The 18,768-nt window shown below is 41.8% G+C and overlaps 1 protein-coding gene across 1 annotated transcript in view; it reads left to right on the top strand.

The window, feature by feature from the left end:
* The window catches only part of ano9b (anoctamin 9b), a 39,990-nt gene extending 23,736 nt beyond the window's left edge, over nt 1–16,254 (top strand). The window contains exons 12-24 of the mRNA XM_030077336.1: nt 1–82; nt 1,536–1,700; nt 2,158–2,194; nt 2,466–2,577; nt 2,982–3,039; nt 5,508–5,605; nt 7,015–7,211; nt 7,571–7,723; nt 8,065–8,209; nt 8,658–8,780; nt 10,437–10,530; nt 11,791–11,903; nt 14,949–16,254. The exon at nt 1–82 is cut by the window's left edge and continues 23 nt beyond it. Of these exons, the coding sequence (XP_029933196.1) occupies nt 1–82; nt 1,536–1,700; nt 2,158–2,194; nt 2,466–2,577; nt 2,982–3,039; nt 5,508–5,605; nt 7,015–7,211; nt 7,571–7,723; nt 8,065–8,209; nt 8,658–8,780; nt 10,437–10,530; nt 11,791–11,903; nt 14,949–14,985 (1,414 nt within the window). The 3' untranslated portion in view covers nt 14,986–16,254. The remainder of the gene's footprint in view (nt 83–1,535; nt 1,701–2,157; nt 2,195–2,465; nt 2,578–2,981; nt 3,040–5,507; nt 5,606–7,014; nt 7,212–7,570; nt 7,724–8,064; nt 8,210–8,657; nt 8,781–10,436; nt 10,531–11,790; nt 11,904–14,948) is intronic.
* Nucleotides 16,255–18,768: the final 2,514 nt, after the last annotated feature.

Genomic DNA, 18,768 nt, shown 5'->3' with positions numbered 1-18,768 from the left:
CAACGATCCAGACTGTCAGCCCAAAAAGTTCAGACACTCGTACCTGCGCAGCACCGTGGTCCTCGTCCTGGTAACACTCATGGTGAGGAGGTTACACACACACACACACACACACACAAACACACACACACACACGATCTTGGACTCTTTTGACATTTGTTTATAAAAAACTGCATAGATTGGTAATCAGTCATTGCATTTTATTTTTCATGATGTCGACATTTTCTTAGATTGAAATCCTGGAAAAACTGAATAATGCACTTTGAGTGACATATACACACATACATATACATATAAATATACATACACATACACATATACATACACATACACATACACATATACATACACATATACATATACATACACATATACATACACATATACATATACATACACATATACATACACATACACATATACATACACATACACATACACATACATACACATACACATACACATACACATACACATATACATACACATATACATACACATATACATATACATACACATACACATACACATATACATACACATATACATACACATACACATATACATACACATATACATATACATATACATACACATACACATATACATACACATATACATACACATACACATATACATACACATATACATACACATACACATATACATACACATATACATATACATACACATATACATACACATATACATACACATACACATATACATACACATACACATATACATACACATATACATATACATATACATACACATATACATACACATACACATATACATGCAGATAGCAATGAAATGTGCTTTACAGTTAAACAAAATATACCATTAAATAAAATGACAAGCTCTGGATTACAGCATTAACTCTGATTTTACCTTAAATTTCCCCTTAAATAGCTTCAAAATACATTTTCCCCTTAGAGCCATGCTGTGTCTCTGCTGAGGCTCCATCTCTCTGAGTCTGAGCCAAGCTGCTGCTGCTGCTTTACAGCTGCAGAATCACATCACATAGAAAAGATCTGCATGTCTGATGCGTCACTTCAGACACATTTCCCTGGAAGTCAGCAGCTCACCTTGAGATCCCTGCTAGAATTTCAAAATAAAGTTCATCATCATCATCATCATCATCATCATCAACCTTTATTTGACTAGGCGAGTTAATTAAGAGCAGACTCTTATTTGCAATAACGGCCTAGGTGGGGTAGTGCCCCCCTGGGGAGGGGTTTGAGGATTAAAATTAAATAATAATAATAATAATAATAATAATAATAATAATAATAAAAAAGGGATAAAACAGGGACAGGGTTAAGGACAGACATATAGACATACACAGAGTAAGCAGTTGCTGTAGCCAGCACATGAAACACAGACACAGAAGTTCATATCACGCACAACCATCAGCAGTATTACACATACGGGTTCAAGCTGTTCGACGGGACATTAAGCTACAATAAGATTTGTGTGTGTGTGTGTGTGTGTGTGTGTGTGTGTGTGTGTGTGTGTGTGTGTGCGTGCAGCTGATGCTGATCATCGGCCTGGCTCAGGCCCTGGTGGTGTTCCGGGTGGTGGCGGCGCCGCTGCTGTCCGAGGGCAGCTGGGAGTTCATCAGGGATCACGCCAACATGGTGGCCATGATGCTGGGCGCTGTGCTGCACTACATAACCATCCAGATCATGACCCGGGTAAACAGACTGAGGCCCCCAGGGGCCCTCACAGGCCTGCCAGGGGCCCTCAGCCAAATGAGGAACAGTTTAAGTTCATTATAATAATAATAATGTGATTCATGTTGGCAGAGCATTTTATCCAACTGGACGTCGCTGTATAAAATGACCTCTAGTGACCTCTAGGAGAATCACAGCCTCATCAAACTTTACACACACAAACTAGAGGAGGATTCAAAAATAAAACTCTCCATAAACCATAATGTTGAAACGCAGTACATATAGAATCAGGACTGAGGTATTGTGGCAGTACTGAACCAGGAGGTAAACATTTCGTCCCAGCCGGGGGATTTTCTCTCTGCAGGAGTCACTTAAATAAAACTCTTCACTGCAGAGCACATGGCAAAATAAGTTATACACAAAAAACACATTAATAAAGTTGCTCTAATTTCTCATTTGTCTCATATTTTGTCTGCAGGTGAACAGGTGGGTCGCCTTCAGGCTGTGTGAGATAGGTGAGCATCAGAGGAATATTCATCTCTACATGTCAGAAAATATTTTTAATTCAGTAGCGATAAGTGTGAATGTTTTCAATTATGCAATATATTTTTACGTTTGTAAGATCATTTAGCTTAGGAAAAACATATGATTATTAATATACATATATATCATAATACAGTCCAACTCAAATATTTAAACATATCTTTTGAATGCACTTTAAAATATTTGTGTGTGTGTGTGTGTGTGTGTGTGTGTGTGTGTGTGTGTGTGTGTGTGTGTTTGCAGAGAAGATTCGCTCGCTCGCTGCCGCAGAGCGAAGCTTCACAGTGAAGATGTTCACCTTCCAGTTCTTCACCCTCTTCTCCTCGCTCTTCTATGTGGCTTTCTTCCTGGGCAGGTACTGTGTGTGTGTGTGTGTGTGTGTGTGTGTCGCTTCAGTTACGCATGTTTTGAGAGACATAATCATATATTTTTCAGATATTCAGTAATTCACATCTTTGGTCCTTCTCTTCTCCGTGTCTCAGTTCACGCTGCTTCTTGTTTCTTGTTCTGTAACTTTTATTTTTTAAAAACTCGATGACTGGTTCTGTTCTTGCTAAATATTTGTTTTATTATATCTGGCCGTTTTTAAATTTAAATTTTAATTGTAATTGTTTTAATTGCAAATCAGCATCTGCTAAAAAACACGCTGATGCTTGTACTTGACAGCTGTTTCCAGTTTGTTAGTGTGTGTTGCATCAATGCCTGTCAAATAAACCATAAATAAATATAATAAATAACATTTTATTTTCTGTCTTACAGGATCAACGGCTATCCAGGCAACTACGTGCGGATAGCAGGCAGGTGGAGGCTGGAGGAGGTGAGAGCTCACAGCTGCTTATTGTATTTTCTATTTTTTATCGATTTTTTTATTGTTTTTATGGGTCATGTTTGACATAAAAAAAAAAAAAAACGAGTTTGCACCAAACGTGTTCCATCTGTTTTGCAATTCATGCAGACATTGAAGTAAAAAGATTTCAAAATGGCAGAGGAATAGATTATCGACATGAAAATATGTGATGTCCTCTGCACTCCAGGGTAGTTTGAACTGGGCGAGCACAGAAACTAAATGTGAAAAAACATTTTTGCTTACAGAAATAAAATTAAAATCAGACTTTAAAAAAGTAACTATACCTGAAACTGTTTTGTGTGCTTACAAAATTCATCTAAAATTATAGAGAACATGTCTTTAGTTTTCGTCTTTGTCAGTTTGCTTGGTTGTTCGTCATCAAAATGATAAAATGATGCTTTGTTGAGTTTTTATTACGCAAAACTTTTTCTGACCTTCTTGAATCTCAACTCCGACAAATACCCCATATTACAAAAGAAAAAGACTAAAACTGACAAAAACTAAACCAAAACTAAGCATTTTGAAAAAGTACCCACTGTAAAAACAAACTGAAATCAAAAACAGAAAGTCAAAAAGAAATAAAAATAATGAATATAAAATGTAAAGTGATGAAGAGCTTGTTCTGGTTTGCCTGATGTGCCGTCCTGCTCATCTGCGCTCTCAGTTTCTGCTACATTTTGTGTTTTGAGGCGGTCGCGCCACAATGAAACACAGCTAATGTGGGTGTTCAGGGTATCCGCGGGGTCATGAAAAGTATTAAAAGGTGATAAATCAGTTTTGGGAAAATTAAGACCCTTAAAAAGTATTAAAAAGTCTTATCACGACTTTATAAAGTCTTAAATTTTGAAAGTATTTTTTCTGAATTAGCTGTCCAAGAGTTTGAGTCCCAAAAACATCGTAAAAGTGTGTGAATTTATTCATTTTTATTCAAAAACAAAGGTGAACAGGTACATAAAAAACTAGGCTATTGTGGGTCCGTTCGTAAATTGTCTCTGAGAGCGCCAGAGCGAGCGGGCGGGTGGAAATTCAGAAGCACAAAGTACGCTCTGGCGCTCCTAGTGCATATTACGAACGCACCGAAATGTTACATGAAGCCCCGCGAAAACGGAAGACAAGGCTGGTGAACGCATGGATGGCTGAACAGTAACACAATGGGAAAGTGCAAATTTGCAGCGTCCTGGTTGGAAATAACGGACTTCAGAGACTGGTTGCAGCCAGTCGAGGGGAATGTCAGGGAATCATTGTACATTATGCAAGAAGAAGATAAGCATTGTGTCAATGGGAACTAACTGAATTTTGTTGTATCATAGTGGTCTATAGTCTTTATCACAAACTAAAACTTAAGTTAAAAATATCACTGATGTAAATGGTTACAGCTTGAAGTGGCCATGAGGTATTAAAAAATATTGAGTAGGTCTTGAAAAAGTCTTAAAAAGGTATTTAAATTAACTTCAAGATTCCTGCCCTGTTACCCTGTTGTTACCCTGTATACTCGGAGAAACACAGGGTCGTGGACAGTCTTCGGTTATTTTCAGCGCAGCAGCTCGATGTGAGGTGGCTCCTCGTCCTCTGGTTTCCAGATTTGGGAAATAACGTCCTTCCTAAACACACGTTGCGGTCCTCAGGCCGTTACGTTGCCCTGCAACATGTGCAACCTCTTACTTTTAATGACGGGTCCCATCTGAAGGCAGCGCTTGCTGTTGTAAACGCTGCCGCCAACAGCCAAGTTTCCTTTCATGATATATGTATATATATATATATATATATATATATATATATATATACAGATAATTGAAGTCGTCCTCTTGGATTATGGTGATTTAATCTCTGGTCACACCTCTGCCGCCATTCATAAACACCTCCGCCCTGACGTTTAGCACAGCTGACAGGTATTCTACTCAAAAGGCTGGATGGCTCTAAGCCCTTAATGGCATCTTGCTATCATACATCATATATATAGCTGTTATTTGATTCGTTCAAGTGACTGGCTAATGCTCCAAGTCCTGCGTATAAACACTAACTTTGGGAAAACTTTAGTTTTTGTGCTGCGCCCTTAGAACATTTTACAACATTAAAACTTAACAGTTGTACCTACAAGTCAGTTTAAAACCAAGATTACAAACTCTTCCACTCTTGAATATTTCTGTAAACCTCTGTTATGATTTGACGCTATACAAATAAAATTGAATTGAATGTACCTGTTTTTAAATGTGTTCTGTTGTTGTTTGTTTTTTTTTTTTGTTTGTTTGTTTTTTGTTTTTTGAGTATGTATTTTCCATGTGTTGTTCAGGGATGTAATGTATGTGTGAAACTATGCACTGCTGCTCCTTCCTCCTTTGTACTCACAGATAGAGTGTATGTCGGGGAGTGATATTTAAAAGTTCTCTGCGACACTAGACATTAATCTGCTCTCTTGTCCTGGTGTCTGCCTCCTCCAGTGTCATCCCAGCGGCTGTTTGACCGACCTGTTCATCCAGATGGCCGTCATCATGCTGCTCAAGCAAATACTCAACAACATCTTTGAATTCACTGTGCCGTGAGTATGCCTGGTCTTCAGCATCACACTGTAAGGCACCAGGTGTCAGTGGGGAAATTTAAAGTTTGATAAGGTTTATTTTGCCCTCGGTGATGCTGGTCTGTAATATTCACCCACTGCATGTCGCATTAAAATCATCTTGCACTAGCCAAAGTCAAATTTATAAAAGTATTTCTCATAGGACTCTACAGAAAAAAGAGCCTATCTGTATTTAACTAAATGACAATCAGTCACAAAACAAAATATAGAAATGCACTTGGAGAGATGCTTCACTTGTGCTGCATGGTATTTGGGTATTAATGCCCCTTGTGTTGTCATGTGTTGTCCCACATTGACCTTAATAGGACACACGGAAACAGCAGGTGTAATGTGATGGAATTGACTAGTTTTAGTTAGTAGTCCAGCGGAGGCTTTTGCACAAGTTGAAGGTTTTAAGACCGGGGTTTTGGTGGCCAAAAGCAGGACACTACAGTGACTGAGTAGAAGAATATTTAAAAAGGACACTTTTTTTTTTTTTTTAAATCAAATGTAACAGCAAGATTTGTTACTGTGGGACTCCAAGTAATTAGACAGTTTGAAATGCTATCAGTGACTTGAGATCTTTGGGTTTTTTGGGGGGTCCACAATGCACAATTTTGTTGGCAGCTGTTGTTAGATTTAATTGGTACTCTATTTAGAGTTGAGTGTCCTTAGCATAACAATTAAAATGGGCATCACAACTAAGAAAAAATGGACCAAGAGACAGGATAAGTAGAGAATAGCAGGGGACTCAGCACTGAGCCCTGTGGGACACCAAATCTAACTTTGTAGCATCAAGATGATGGTGCTCCACTGGTGCATGCAGAGCCTTAGTTTTACTTGGTAGCTACTATTTTTATCAAGAACATAACAAAAATGAGAAGCAAACAGATTTGAAATAGTTGTGTAATTATTAATTACACGAGGATCGAAGTTAGTTTTTCTAAAGAAAGTGTTTAATCATGCTTCTTTTCAGGCAGAGGGCACAAGGCCAGAAAAGACTTTTGTATGAATGATATTAGTGTTCCTAATATTGATGTTGCTTTGAATGAGTCGAGTAGGAAGGGTTTGATTAATTTTGGCATTCATTTGATGTGTGATGTATATTGCCCTAAAAGCCAGCAGCACACATTTGTAAGTCTACACAACGAAAAATCTCAAGCTTGGAAAAGTGCCATTTACACAACCTTTTGCACACCAGAGCTAGCTAACTAGCTGTTCTTACATGCCTAGCTTTGACTGAAAGCATCCAGCTCACACCCCGATTTGTGGGTCCACAACAGAAAATGAAAACACCTCATCATAAAATAACCACAGACTGATATCTAACAGTGTGAGAGTATCTGAGGGAGGATTTTGTCTTTTTGATGTCAAATCTTGGTGTTTCTCAGCTGGCTGAAGAGCTTCTGCCGGAGGAACACCGCCAAGAAGCTGGAGAGGAAGTGTGGCCGCTGCTACAGGAAGGCCTGCCGTGATGAAACTGGAACTGTGGAACCATGTGAAGTCTGCAAACTCCGTGATTGGCTGCGCAACTACCACCTGGCCGACATCAACGCCTTCAGCCTCTTCAACGAGTTCCTGGAGATGGGTAGGCCAGAGGCACCCCCTCCCCCAACAGCAGTATCACTTTCTTAAAGTCTTCTCTTCGTTCTGCCATTTTTCTTTATCTTCCTCTCACAAAACATTCAAATACCAGCCCTTGTGTAAGTGTTAAATAGTGCCTCGGTTAACTCCCTAAAAATTTCTGCTGCAGATACAGAAATCAAAATCCATGCCAAAGTCCACGACAGAAGCTTGGAAAAGAACTGTCTTTTTGCTCGTTCTATAAAACTGTATTTGTCATGTGGTGAGATTGTGCATGTTAAGGTGAAACCTGTTTGTACAGCCTGATGTGTGAATGAAGCCTGTTTCCTCTGTCTGCTGCTGACTCATCCCGTCATCCTGCAGTGATCCAGTTCAGCTTCACCACCATCTTCGTAGCGGCGTTCCCGCTGGCTCCCCTGCTCGCTCTGATCAACAACATCTTTGAGATCCGCCTGGATGCCATCAAGATGGTCAGCTTGGAGCGGCGGCTCGTTCCCAGGAAAACCAATGACATCGGTGAGTTGTGGGCGTGTTGGTGTGTACGTCAGAGTCCTGCCTCAACAAGTTGGCAGCTGCTTTGATTCTGGCCTGCATACTGCCTAAAAGTCACATGACCAATGCTGTTGCAGCTGTTTGGCTATTTGGACAGTATTTCTGTTCTCAGTCCTGCTGCACCTTCACAGTTTAAACCTTAAAATGTTGTGTTTCAGTTTGGTGTTGAACAGCTTCATTGGAACTCTGCTGGAGGAATGGAGCTCCTTTCCTCCAAAAGAACTTTATTTTGTTTTTAACGTTAATTTGTCACCTGTCTGTATATAAACGTACTGTACAGTCTCACCTGTGTGCTCTGTCTGCAGGGATCTGGACGAACGTTTTGGAGGCCATCGGCGTGCTGGCAGTGATCGCCAACGGCCTGGTGATCGGAGTCTCATCCGACTTCATCCCTCGCCTCGTCTACCGCTATGGCTACGGACCGTGTGCCAACGGAAACATGTCCACACAGTCAGTGACGTCTTAGTCTTAAAACACACACAGGAGAACACACACCACAGTTATCCCAGCAGCTCAGCTCAGAATGGCAGGGTGTGTCAGGGTGTTGCAGGATGTTGCAGGATGTTGCAGGATGTTGCAGTGTGTGTCAGGGTGTTGCAGGGTGTGTCAGGGTGTTGCAGGGTGTTGCAGTGTGTGTCAGGGTGTTGCAGGGTGTGTCAGGGTGTTGCAGGGTGTGTCAGGGTGTTGCAGGGTGTGTCAGGGTGTTGCAGGGTGTTGCAGTGTGTGTCAGGGTGTTGCAGGGTGTTGCAGTGTGTGTCAGGGTGTTGCAGGGTGTGTCAGGGTGTGTCAGGGTGTTGCAGGGTGTTGCAGCGTGTGTCAGGGTGTTGCAGGGTGTTGCAGCGTGTGTCAGGGTGTTGCAGGGTGTTGTGTAACTGGGACTTGTGTGGTTTGGTTGCAGCTGCATGCAGGGCTACATCAACAACACTCTGTCCACGGCCTACATGTCAGACCCGATGGTGCAGAAGGCCTTCCGGCCCGATCAGCTGATCACAGAGAACGGCGTCAACGTCACTCAGTGCAGGTGAGATGATCAGCTTCTGACCGCAGTTTCTCTCTCTCTCTCTCTGTCTTGCTCTTCCTCCAGGCTGGGGACACACCGATATATTTTATCTACTATCTTCTCACTCTTAAAGCTTAATTTTGATACCGATATGCATGTTTTGTAAGGACTGTAGTGTAAATGCAGGTGTAAATCAGGTTCATATCTTTAGACCTGATGATCTAAAGATATGAACAATGATTAATTTTGGTTAAAATCAAGTTTTTAACCAAGTTTTAAAGTCCATGGCTGAGTTTGTCTGCTTTGAAACTGCAGTGCACAAAGGACAGTCTCAAAACAGCAGGTGTAGAGGTGCAAGATTTTAAGGTCTTAACCATAAGAAACCAATCACATCAGCTGACAAGGTGGTGGTTTGCATATCATTAGCACCAGCCATGCAGGTCGCTTGAGCGTTTCCAATCAGAATCTGAAGCAGGAACACTTTGTTGATCCCTGAGGGGAAATCGGCTCAGTTGCAGTTGCTCAAATTCTCAAGAAAAATATATATAAGCATAAGTGAAATTATAAGAAATAGAAAGGGAAAATAACAAAATATTCGCATTACACATTTGTTAAAAAAAAAACGTGTATTATGTAAAAGTGTGTGCATTAATCCTACAATAATATTACAGCAATATATTCAGAAAAAAAGAATAAGTTTAGCATATGTGAAAAGTAAACCTATATACACCACATAGACACTGAGGTATTGCACTATTTAATTATTATAAAGTCCTACTGGTATAAAATTATTGTACTGCTCAGTAATTAAAGAAAAACTAAAACAAACTAATGGGACCAAATGGAAATGTCTGTTTCACATGAACAATATCAGCGTAACTAAGAGATTCACTGACAGAAATATTTTTTTACATGTTTAGATTATCAGATATGACACAAGTTACGAGCCAGTGGGCGGGGACTCTTTGAATATTCATAGACCCACGCATACTTAATGAGTGCAAGATGTAGAGTTATATCTAAACCATTTTAAGGCATGAAGAGATGATTTTCCATAGAAAAGTTTTCTAAATAGGTGATATTGATGAACAGAGATTATTTCTTAGTGAATGGCTGGAGGGGCTTTAAGATAATTGACACCATTTTAGTTTTATTTTATGCGACTGGAATTTTTTTCGTAGTGTGACACTTAATCTGTCAAATCAGCAACAAGCGGACGATTACTGGCAATAAAAATAATATTACACTGATGGCCATTATGCTGAAAATTATTATATATGTACAGTTAAAAGTGAAAGTGCAGACCATTAAAGTGGCATACATGTAAACTTTGATGCCTTGAACATTTTTCAGAACTGGAGCCGTCACGAAAAGAGCGCTGATCAGCTGTGTTGAATTGTTTGTTGAACTGACCCTGACACGACTGACGTGATTAAAACATCAGTGTCCACGCCTGTATGCTGATGGTGCTCAGCTGCTCAGATCATCATGTCACAGCAAAATGAATGATGAAGTGCAGAGAAACACAACAGAAAAGCAGCTTCAAAGAAACATGAACATTTTACCGTCTGTGATAGATTCATAGAAAAGCCCACAGTTTGGGATGAAAGGACTTGTTTACAGCTTCGAGATAATAATTGTCATGCTGTGTGTGTGTGTGTGTGTGTGTGTGTGTAGCTATAAGGATTACCGGAGCGATGAGGACAACAGTCTGACATCTCAGTTCTGGCTGGTTTTGGCCGTTCGATTCGCCTTCGTCATCCTGTTTGAGGTACGGTGAGGACTGATATTAAATATATTTAATGTCTATAATGAAAATGAGACTTGGTCCACTCACAAGAGATCTGACGTCTGACTCCTCCGATGATTAATTAGAGCTATAAATGTTGTCGTCTCGTATCCTTTTACTAATTTCTTGCTAATTTTCAAGTCTTTTTTGTTGCTGATTTCCTCAGTTTTTCCTCATTTCTGGAAGTGAATCTGCTCGGTTTCAAAGAGTTAAATGTTTTGTGTTTAGAAACAAATCTGATGTCGATCCAGAATCACCGATGTTCAAATATCTAATTTTAATAAGAATAAATATAGTTTTCTTTTCATCTTTGTAATCTATTTTTGCAAAATTTCAAGCTTTTTTGTGTGGACTAATTTTATGTTGTTTGTTTGTTTTTTGTAAATTGTTACTAATGTTCCAGTATGCATTTTTTTAACCTTTTCCTAGCAAATGCACTTTATTTCATTGAAGAACATGGGGAAAAGGTGATGAATACATTAGCAACACATGACCTTTTGTTTGTAATAAATTAGTGAAAAAATTACAAGAAAATAACCAGAAAATTGGGGGAAAAAAACACACAACATCAAATTAGCTGCATTTTTTTTAAATGACAAGAAAACTGTATCTATATTATTGAAATGATGTAGAGCATTCAAATTACAGAATTTAAATTACAATTACAGAAATTAAACTGTTCCTCATTTAGCTGAGGACCCTCCAGAAGACCCTCAAGGACCCCCGGGGGTCCCCAGACCCCACTTTGAAAACCGCTGGGTTTTGAGAAGATGCTGAACACTTTAACTTGTAGAGCAGCTGCAGGTCACGTGACCTGAGTGACGTCAGATTTATGGCACATCTGCACCATCAGTTTACACTCGTTTATTTCTGTTTGTTGTTGTTTTGTTTTTGTTTGTTTTTTTTATTATCTACATTTCTGATATGTGTCTGAGTTTTCCCGCCTCAGCGCTTCTTCCTTGTCTTGTTGGTGATGTGGTTCACTGAAGAGCCACTGAGCTGCTGTTCCTGTGTGACACTCATCAGCCACAAGGGGGCGCCTCACATTCAGACTTCATGTGCATCAGCATGAAGCTGCTGCTTCAGGTTCTTCTCCTCCATACAAGTGTGACAGACCTGTCTCTCTCTCCTTCTCTCTCTCCCTGTCCCTCTCTCTGCCTGTCCCTCTCCCTGTCTCTCTCTCTCTCTCTCCCTCTCTCTGCCTGCCTGTCTCTCTCTCTCTGCCTGTCTGTCTCTCTGCAGCATGTGGTGGTGATGTGTAAGTTCGTGGCGGCCTGGTTCGTGCCCAGCAGTCCGATGCGGGTGAAGAACGTGCGGCTGCAGGACCAGCTGGCCCGGCTGAAGGACGAGCTGCGGTCAGTCGCCCCGCCTCTCGCTCACCTGTCACTCAAACTGTCGGTTATGACGCCCCGCCTCTCGCTCGCCTGTCACTCAAACTGTCGGTTATGACGCCCCGCCTCTCGCTCGCCTGTCACTCAAACTGTCGGTTATGACGCCCCGCCTCTCGCTCGCCTGTCACTCAAACTGTCTGTTATGACGCCCCGCCTCTCGCTCGCCTGTCACTCAAACTGTCGGTTATGACGCCCCGCCTCTCGCTCGCCTGTCACTCAAACTGTCGGTTATGACGCCCCGCCTCTCGCTCACCTGTCACTCAAACTGTCGGTTATGACGCCCCGCCTGTCGCTCAAACTGTCGGCTATGACGCCCCGCCTCTCGCTCGCCTGTCACTCAAACTGTCGGTTATGACGCCCCGCCTCTCGCTCGCCTGTCACTCAAACTGTCGGCTATGACGCCCCGCCTCTCGCTCGCCTGTCACTCAAACTGTCGGTTATGACGCCCCGCCTCTCGCTCGCCTGTCACTCAAACTGTCGGCTATGACGCCCCGCCTCTCGCTCGCCTGTCACTCAAACTGTCGGTTATGACGCCCCGCCTCTCGCTCGCCTGTCACTCAAACTGTCGGTCATGACGCCCCGCCTCTCGCTCGCCTGTCGCTCAAACTGTCGGTCATGACGCCCCGCCTCTCGCTCGCCTGTCGCTCAAACTGTCGGTCATGACGCCCCGCCTCTCGCTCGCCTGTCGCTCAAACTGTCGGTCATGACGCCCCGCCTCTCGCTCGCCTGTCGCTCAAACAGTCGGTCATGACGCCCCGCCTCTCGCTCGCCTGTCGCTCAAACAGTCGATCATGACGCCCCGCTCGCCTGTCGCTCAAACAGTCGGTCATGATGCCCCGCCTCTCGCTCACCTGTCGCTCAAACTGTCGGTTATGACGCCCCGCCTCTCGCACGCCTGTCGCTCAAACTGTCGGTCATGATGCCCCGCCTCTCGCTCACCTGTCGCTCAAACAGTCGGTCATGATGCCCCGCCTCTCGCTCACCTGTCGCTCAAACAGTCGGTCATGACGCCCCGCCTCTCGCTCAACTGTCACTCAAACTGTCGGTTATGATGCCCCGCCTCTCGCTCACCTGTCGCTCAAACTGTCGGTCATGACAGAAAAACTGACAAGTCACAATCGAATTACGACGGGTCAGAAATCACGTTGTTGATTTCTGTCATGTTGATTCTGGACAGTCAAACTCAGCTGTTAAACATCAGAATGGCTTGTCACACTCCAGTTTGTCTCCTCAGTTGTTCTGGTTTGTGCTCAGACTTTGGGCAGGCGTCGCCTCGGCGGCTCACCTGGTAGAGGGCGCACCGGGTGAGGCTGAGTCACGGGTTGCGTCCCGGGTTCGATTCTGAGCCGAGCCCCTTCTAGTCCAGCAATTTTAGGCCAAAATTGGGGTCAACCTAGGACAAATTGCAAGAGAAGCAAACTCAACTGATTTTGTATCCTCAGTTTGTCCTGAGTGAGGGGGAAAAAGTCCCAAGGAATCCCATTGGTGGAAAGTTTTGAAAATCACCTATTTATGACCACATATTACCAAAAAACACTGTTTTTAACACACAAAGACAAGAAAAAAAGTCAATTACAAGTTCTTTGAATTATTCTGTTTACACATGCATATCACACATTTTCTGATTTGATATGCACTAATTGGAATAAATGCCAGAACAAATATTTAAACAGTGAATTAAAAGGTTACTATATATATAGTAACCTTGAATTAAAAGGTTACTATATAACAGTGAATTAAAAGGTTACTATATATAGTAACCTTTTAATTCACTGTTTAAATATCTGTTCTGGCATTTATTCCTTATATTCCTTATTAGCGCATATCAAATCAGATAATGTGTGATATGCATGTGTAAACAGAATAATTCAAAGAACTTGTAATTGACTTTTTTTCTTGTCTTTGTGTGTGTAATCATCTTATGAATTTTTATAGTGATATCTGAAAGTCAAATTTTGAACCCCTTTCCCCTGTGTGTTAAAAACAGTGTTTTTTGGTAATATGTGGCCATAAATAGGTGATTTTCAAAACTTTCCACCAATGGGATTTCTTGGGACTTTTTTCCCCCTCACTCAGGACAAACTGAGGATACAAAATCAGTTGAGTTTTTTTTTCTCTTGTAATTTGTCCTAGGTTTTTTCATAAAATGACTGGACTATTCTCTACTGTCACCATGAAATGAAATGCCCCTAAAAAAAAAAAAAAAAAAAAAAAAAAAAAAAACTTGGCCTGCCTGGAAAACATTTACACAGATTCATAAGGCATGTGTTTAATATACAGTGACGTCCTCAGCTGCACCTGACTGGACTGTTATCTCTCCTCTGATTGGATGTTAGCAGCCATAACCCCGCCCACAGGTTTGGGTTCCCTGCCGCTCCTTCTCCTTTTCAGACGAAGGAACCGTCTCTGTCCACATTCTGCCACGCGTCCTTTACGTCGGCATGGATGTTCAGCAGTAAATCCACTAGGGGGCAGCACAGAGTCCAAAGTTTCTGACAACAACAAACATGGCGGTGGCCTGTGAGGTCATTAAACACATCGCCACAGGAGCACGGTCGCCTGTGAGGTCATTAAACACATCACCACAGGAGAACGGTGGCCTGTGAGGTCATTAAACAGGAGGAAGGACAATTATTTTATCAAATGTAATCCGTTTTTTAAATTTCTTCGTCGTGTGTCGCTCACCGTCCGGTCTCTCTTGAACTATCAGCTGCACTGCCTCCATGATTTGCGGTGGCGATGCTCTGTTTGGTCCGTATTTGTAATTTTCCCGAAAACCTGCACAAATACCGAGAAGAGGAACGCAGAGAGCGGACAGAAAGCTCCGTCTGTATCCAAATAAATACCGATAATGTCCAGTCAGAGGAGAGACACCAGCCGGATCAGCTGGCTGTCAACAGTTTCTGCCATGATAGAGAGAGTTACATTTTCAGTATGTTGACATGTTATTGTTTCAGAGAGTTAAGGTAATGTCCTGTGTGTGTGTGTGTGTGTGTGTGTGTTCCTCAGTGGGATGAAGCGCGACAGCAAATCAACAGAGGTCTAGCGCCGCTGCTCCTCTCAGGCCATCTCTTTAAACCACAGGGAAGCGATGGACGGACTCTGGCCTCCACAGCTGGACGTCCTGCTGAAACAGGACGGCACGCAGGGAGGGACAAATTCAAAACTGGACCAAAACTGAACAGGAAAAGAGACTCAGGAGACTCAGGAGGCGGAGGAGAGCTGGGTGTGGGTCCTGCAGAGGGTTTAGTCTCTGACTCGTCGTCCAGACCTGCATCACCGAGCTTCAGGTGTTTTATCCTGGACGACAGAAAATCTCTGATTTATTATTAGACGACATTTTTCCATGAGCTCACTGCTGTAACCAGTAAAAATAAAAAAATATATATTGTTAAAGGTGCACTACGCAAAATTACTGAGGGTCAATTTAAGCGAGGACTGTGTGGACCAAGCTGACAAAAAAAATGAAATAAACACAATTTGATGGTTGAGTCTACATAGTTCTCATCATTGACCCGACTCACTAATAGATTACTTGCTTACTGTATGCCATGTTTTTTTTTTTGTTTGTTTGTTTGTTTTTTGTTTTTTTTGGTCAGTTGAGTCTAATTCCATTGACCTCCACAGTAGAACAGCTCCCAAAGCACATAAACCAACGGAAACAAACACAACAAGTCCCGGTTCCCACTTTTCTTTAGGAAATTAAAACGCTATTTTCATTTTATTTTCCTGTTGTTTTTTTTGTTTTTTTTTTTTTTTTGAGATTGGAAAGTAGATCCGGCAGGTTTTGTGTGCAGGAAACTACCACAATGTAACCTTGAGCCAAGAAGAAATAACCGGATAGTACTTTGGCAAATAATTGTAATTACATGGGGGAAAAAAGTGGGGACGGGGACTTGTTGTTGTTTATGTTGTAATAATCCGGTGTGTTGGTGTTGGTTTCTGTGCTAAAAGTGTAATTTTACTTTAGGAGCTGTTTTGCTGTGGAAGTGAATGGAGGGACACAAACCCAGTGCTGTGGATCACTGTGGACACCACCACAGCGGCACATTTGCTTTAAATCAGCCGTGGACAGTTTTGCGTAGTGCACCTTTAAACGGGTGTGTGCTGTGATACAGAGAATCAGCTCATGACGTGGAAAAGTCATTTTTCCTAGTTGTCAAAACAGAAAAAGGGAAGCCTCTGCTCCGGCGTGATAACCACCAGTTTGCAGTGCGGAGTCAGCGTGTGCCTCCGTGTGGTCGTCTGCAAAACATCAGGACTTAAAAGAAAAAAAAAAAAAAAAAAAGCTTTTCCAGTTGTGTAAAAATGCTCCTCAGGTCTTCATGTGTCTCTCAGGCACAAACCAGCTGAATAATCTACTTACTGATTTGTTTGTGTTTTTTGTCCTGCAGTGTTTTATAGTGGAGGGTAATCCCACCCAAACTCAGTTTACCTGCATTTTTAATCTGTGGAATAAGGTTGAGCACATTGTAAGTGTGATGTAACTGTCTGTAGTTGTTACAATGAGAATTAACAGTCTGACATGATTATGTTTTGCAAAGACAGAGAGAAAGAAATAAATTAAGGCTTTTCTGACAGCAGAGTTTATTTTTGTTGTTGCTTTCGATGGTTCCTTCATGAAAAGCACACACTGGACATTCATGCTCCTTTTTATTTACTCATGCATCCGTTCCAGTGTTGCATCCTGGGAGAAAAGTGACCGAGATCTGCATTTTCCAAGAGGAGGAAGTTTAATGCTGAGCTGCTTCCTGCGTCGCAGCAGCAGGACTTTATCTGGCTTGTGTTTCCTTCCTGGTTGTTGGCCGGCGCTCCACCCGGCATTGTGTTGGGCCCGGCAGAAAGGCCGGCGGCCCTCAGGGTTCCTTCACCTTTCCCCCGGTTCCACACCGCCAAGGAACCAAGCAGCACTTCCCACTGTGCGCTTTATTTTACAGGTTCATGTTGCAGTCAAGTTTGACGTATGCACTGTCTTTTGTGCCTGTTTTTCCTCTGTATTTATTTTCTTTTCGCTTCATCTCTTCGTCATGTCTCAGCCTCATCACTCATTTAATTTGACACCTTGTCCCGTTTGTCTGCGGGCAAACAGAAGCAGCTCAGTGAGTAATTAAGTTTCTGTCACCATGATTAGGTTTTAATCAGCTGTCTGCCACGACGCTGCCATAATAAACCTGAACACTCTGCTCCATCTCATCTGATCCAACTGAAAAGGTTTTTTTTTGTTTTCATGCTCTGGACCCTTGTGAAGTCCTGGATTTTTCCCTCAGGACTCAGGACTGTCCAGGTGTCGTAACTCGTCAAATAAATTCACAGTGGTGAGACTAAAAAGCATAATGTTAAAATAATCACTCATCGATAATGTCTGGTGAATTAACCCTTTGAAACCTGAGACAGTTCACTTGATTTCTTTCAGAAACATGCAGACAAATTTCTATAACAGAAGTAAAAAAAAAAAAAAAAAAAAAAATCTTTAAAAAGTAAATACAAGAAAATTAGAAAATAAATAAATGAAAAAATAGAGGATAATAAAAAATGAATGACAAGAAAACTATAATAATAAATGAATAATGAAGCTGCAGTCAGACGCCATCACAAACATTTAAATCAAGAGTAAGTCAACTATTCCTCATGTTGCTGAGGGCCGCTGACGGTCCCTGGACCCCTCTTTGAAAACCACTGGCTTAACATACATACAAAACAATAAAGAAAAAAAAATAGTAATTCAAAACCCTTGTGATGTTGTACTTTGGTTGCGGTGGGATCAGAGGAACAATGAAAAGTATGAAGAGAAAATGGAGAGCAGTGGGTTTTCAGAGTGTGTTACAGTACACTGAAGGGCTCAGACTGTAAAGACACTGAAGCTGCAGATTTCATAAAGGTCACGCTTCAGATCGACAAACTCATTCAAACTGCTTTGTTATCGTGAAGCTTCGAATTCAGTGGAAGAAAACTCATAGAAAAGCATCATCATCACACTTCATAATAAGATAATAATGTGTTAGAGTGTTTATCTGGACTTGCAGCTCACAGACTAAACAGCATAAGTGTGTGTTGGCGTGCTGTCGTCCGTGCACGCTGTGTTTCTCCCTGTCATTAAGGCAGCAGCGTTTTAGATCGAGGAGCCGCTCTCCACACGATTGAACTAAAATGACCAGACTTGTGAAATATAACGCTTGTGTTTGTGTCACATTATTAAATTATTGGTTGTGTACAAAAAAAAAAAAAAAAAGATGCAGTCTCCAGCCCTGGCTTCATTTCGTCTCCAGGAAGCAGCTGAGAAGTTTGACCCGTTTTCTCCTCGCACCCCGTCAGGATTTATTTTGCAGTCAAGACGTCCGGCTGAATATTTTACTTTACATGAATTTTATCTCAAGCATATTTGTGACAAACCTCAAGGTGACGCTGTGACCTTTCCTTTAGCGCTGCCATCCTGACACACTGTCATTTTTTGAGCACATTAAATGCAATAGTGTATTAATAGTTTATAATTATTTTATTTTTTTAAAATCATTTCAAATGTGCTGGGTAGCGTCAGTCTCAAACAGTCACTGAGGATTCAGGTTGTAAGGATTTAGCTCATCTTCAGTCCAGTTTAGATTTTTTTATTTTACTTCAACTTAAAGGACTATACTATTTTTTGCATGTTCAGTGTCTGCTCTCCTCCCCGAGCGAGCAGTGGGGTTTCAGAGCTGCCACATCACTCCTCCTCCCTTTCCTCCAGCCGTGTGTGTGTGTGTGTGTGTAGTGTGTGTGTTGTCTGGTTCCTGGGTGTGACCAACACCAACACACCACAAAAAGCATGACCACAAAAAAGAAACAAGTCCCCGTT

The sequence above is a fragment of the Myripristis murdjan genome, chromosome 3, assembly GCF_902150065.1.
Source record: "Myripristis murdjan chromosome 3, fMyrMur1.1, whole genome shotgun sequence".
Taxonomy (NCBI): Eukaryota; Metazoa; Chordata; class Actinopteri; order Holocentriformes; family Holocentridae; genus Myripristis; species Myripristis murdjan.
This window is presented reverse-complemented; position numbering and strand designations above follow the sequence as displayed.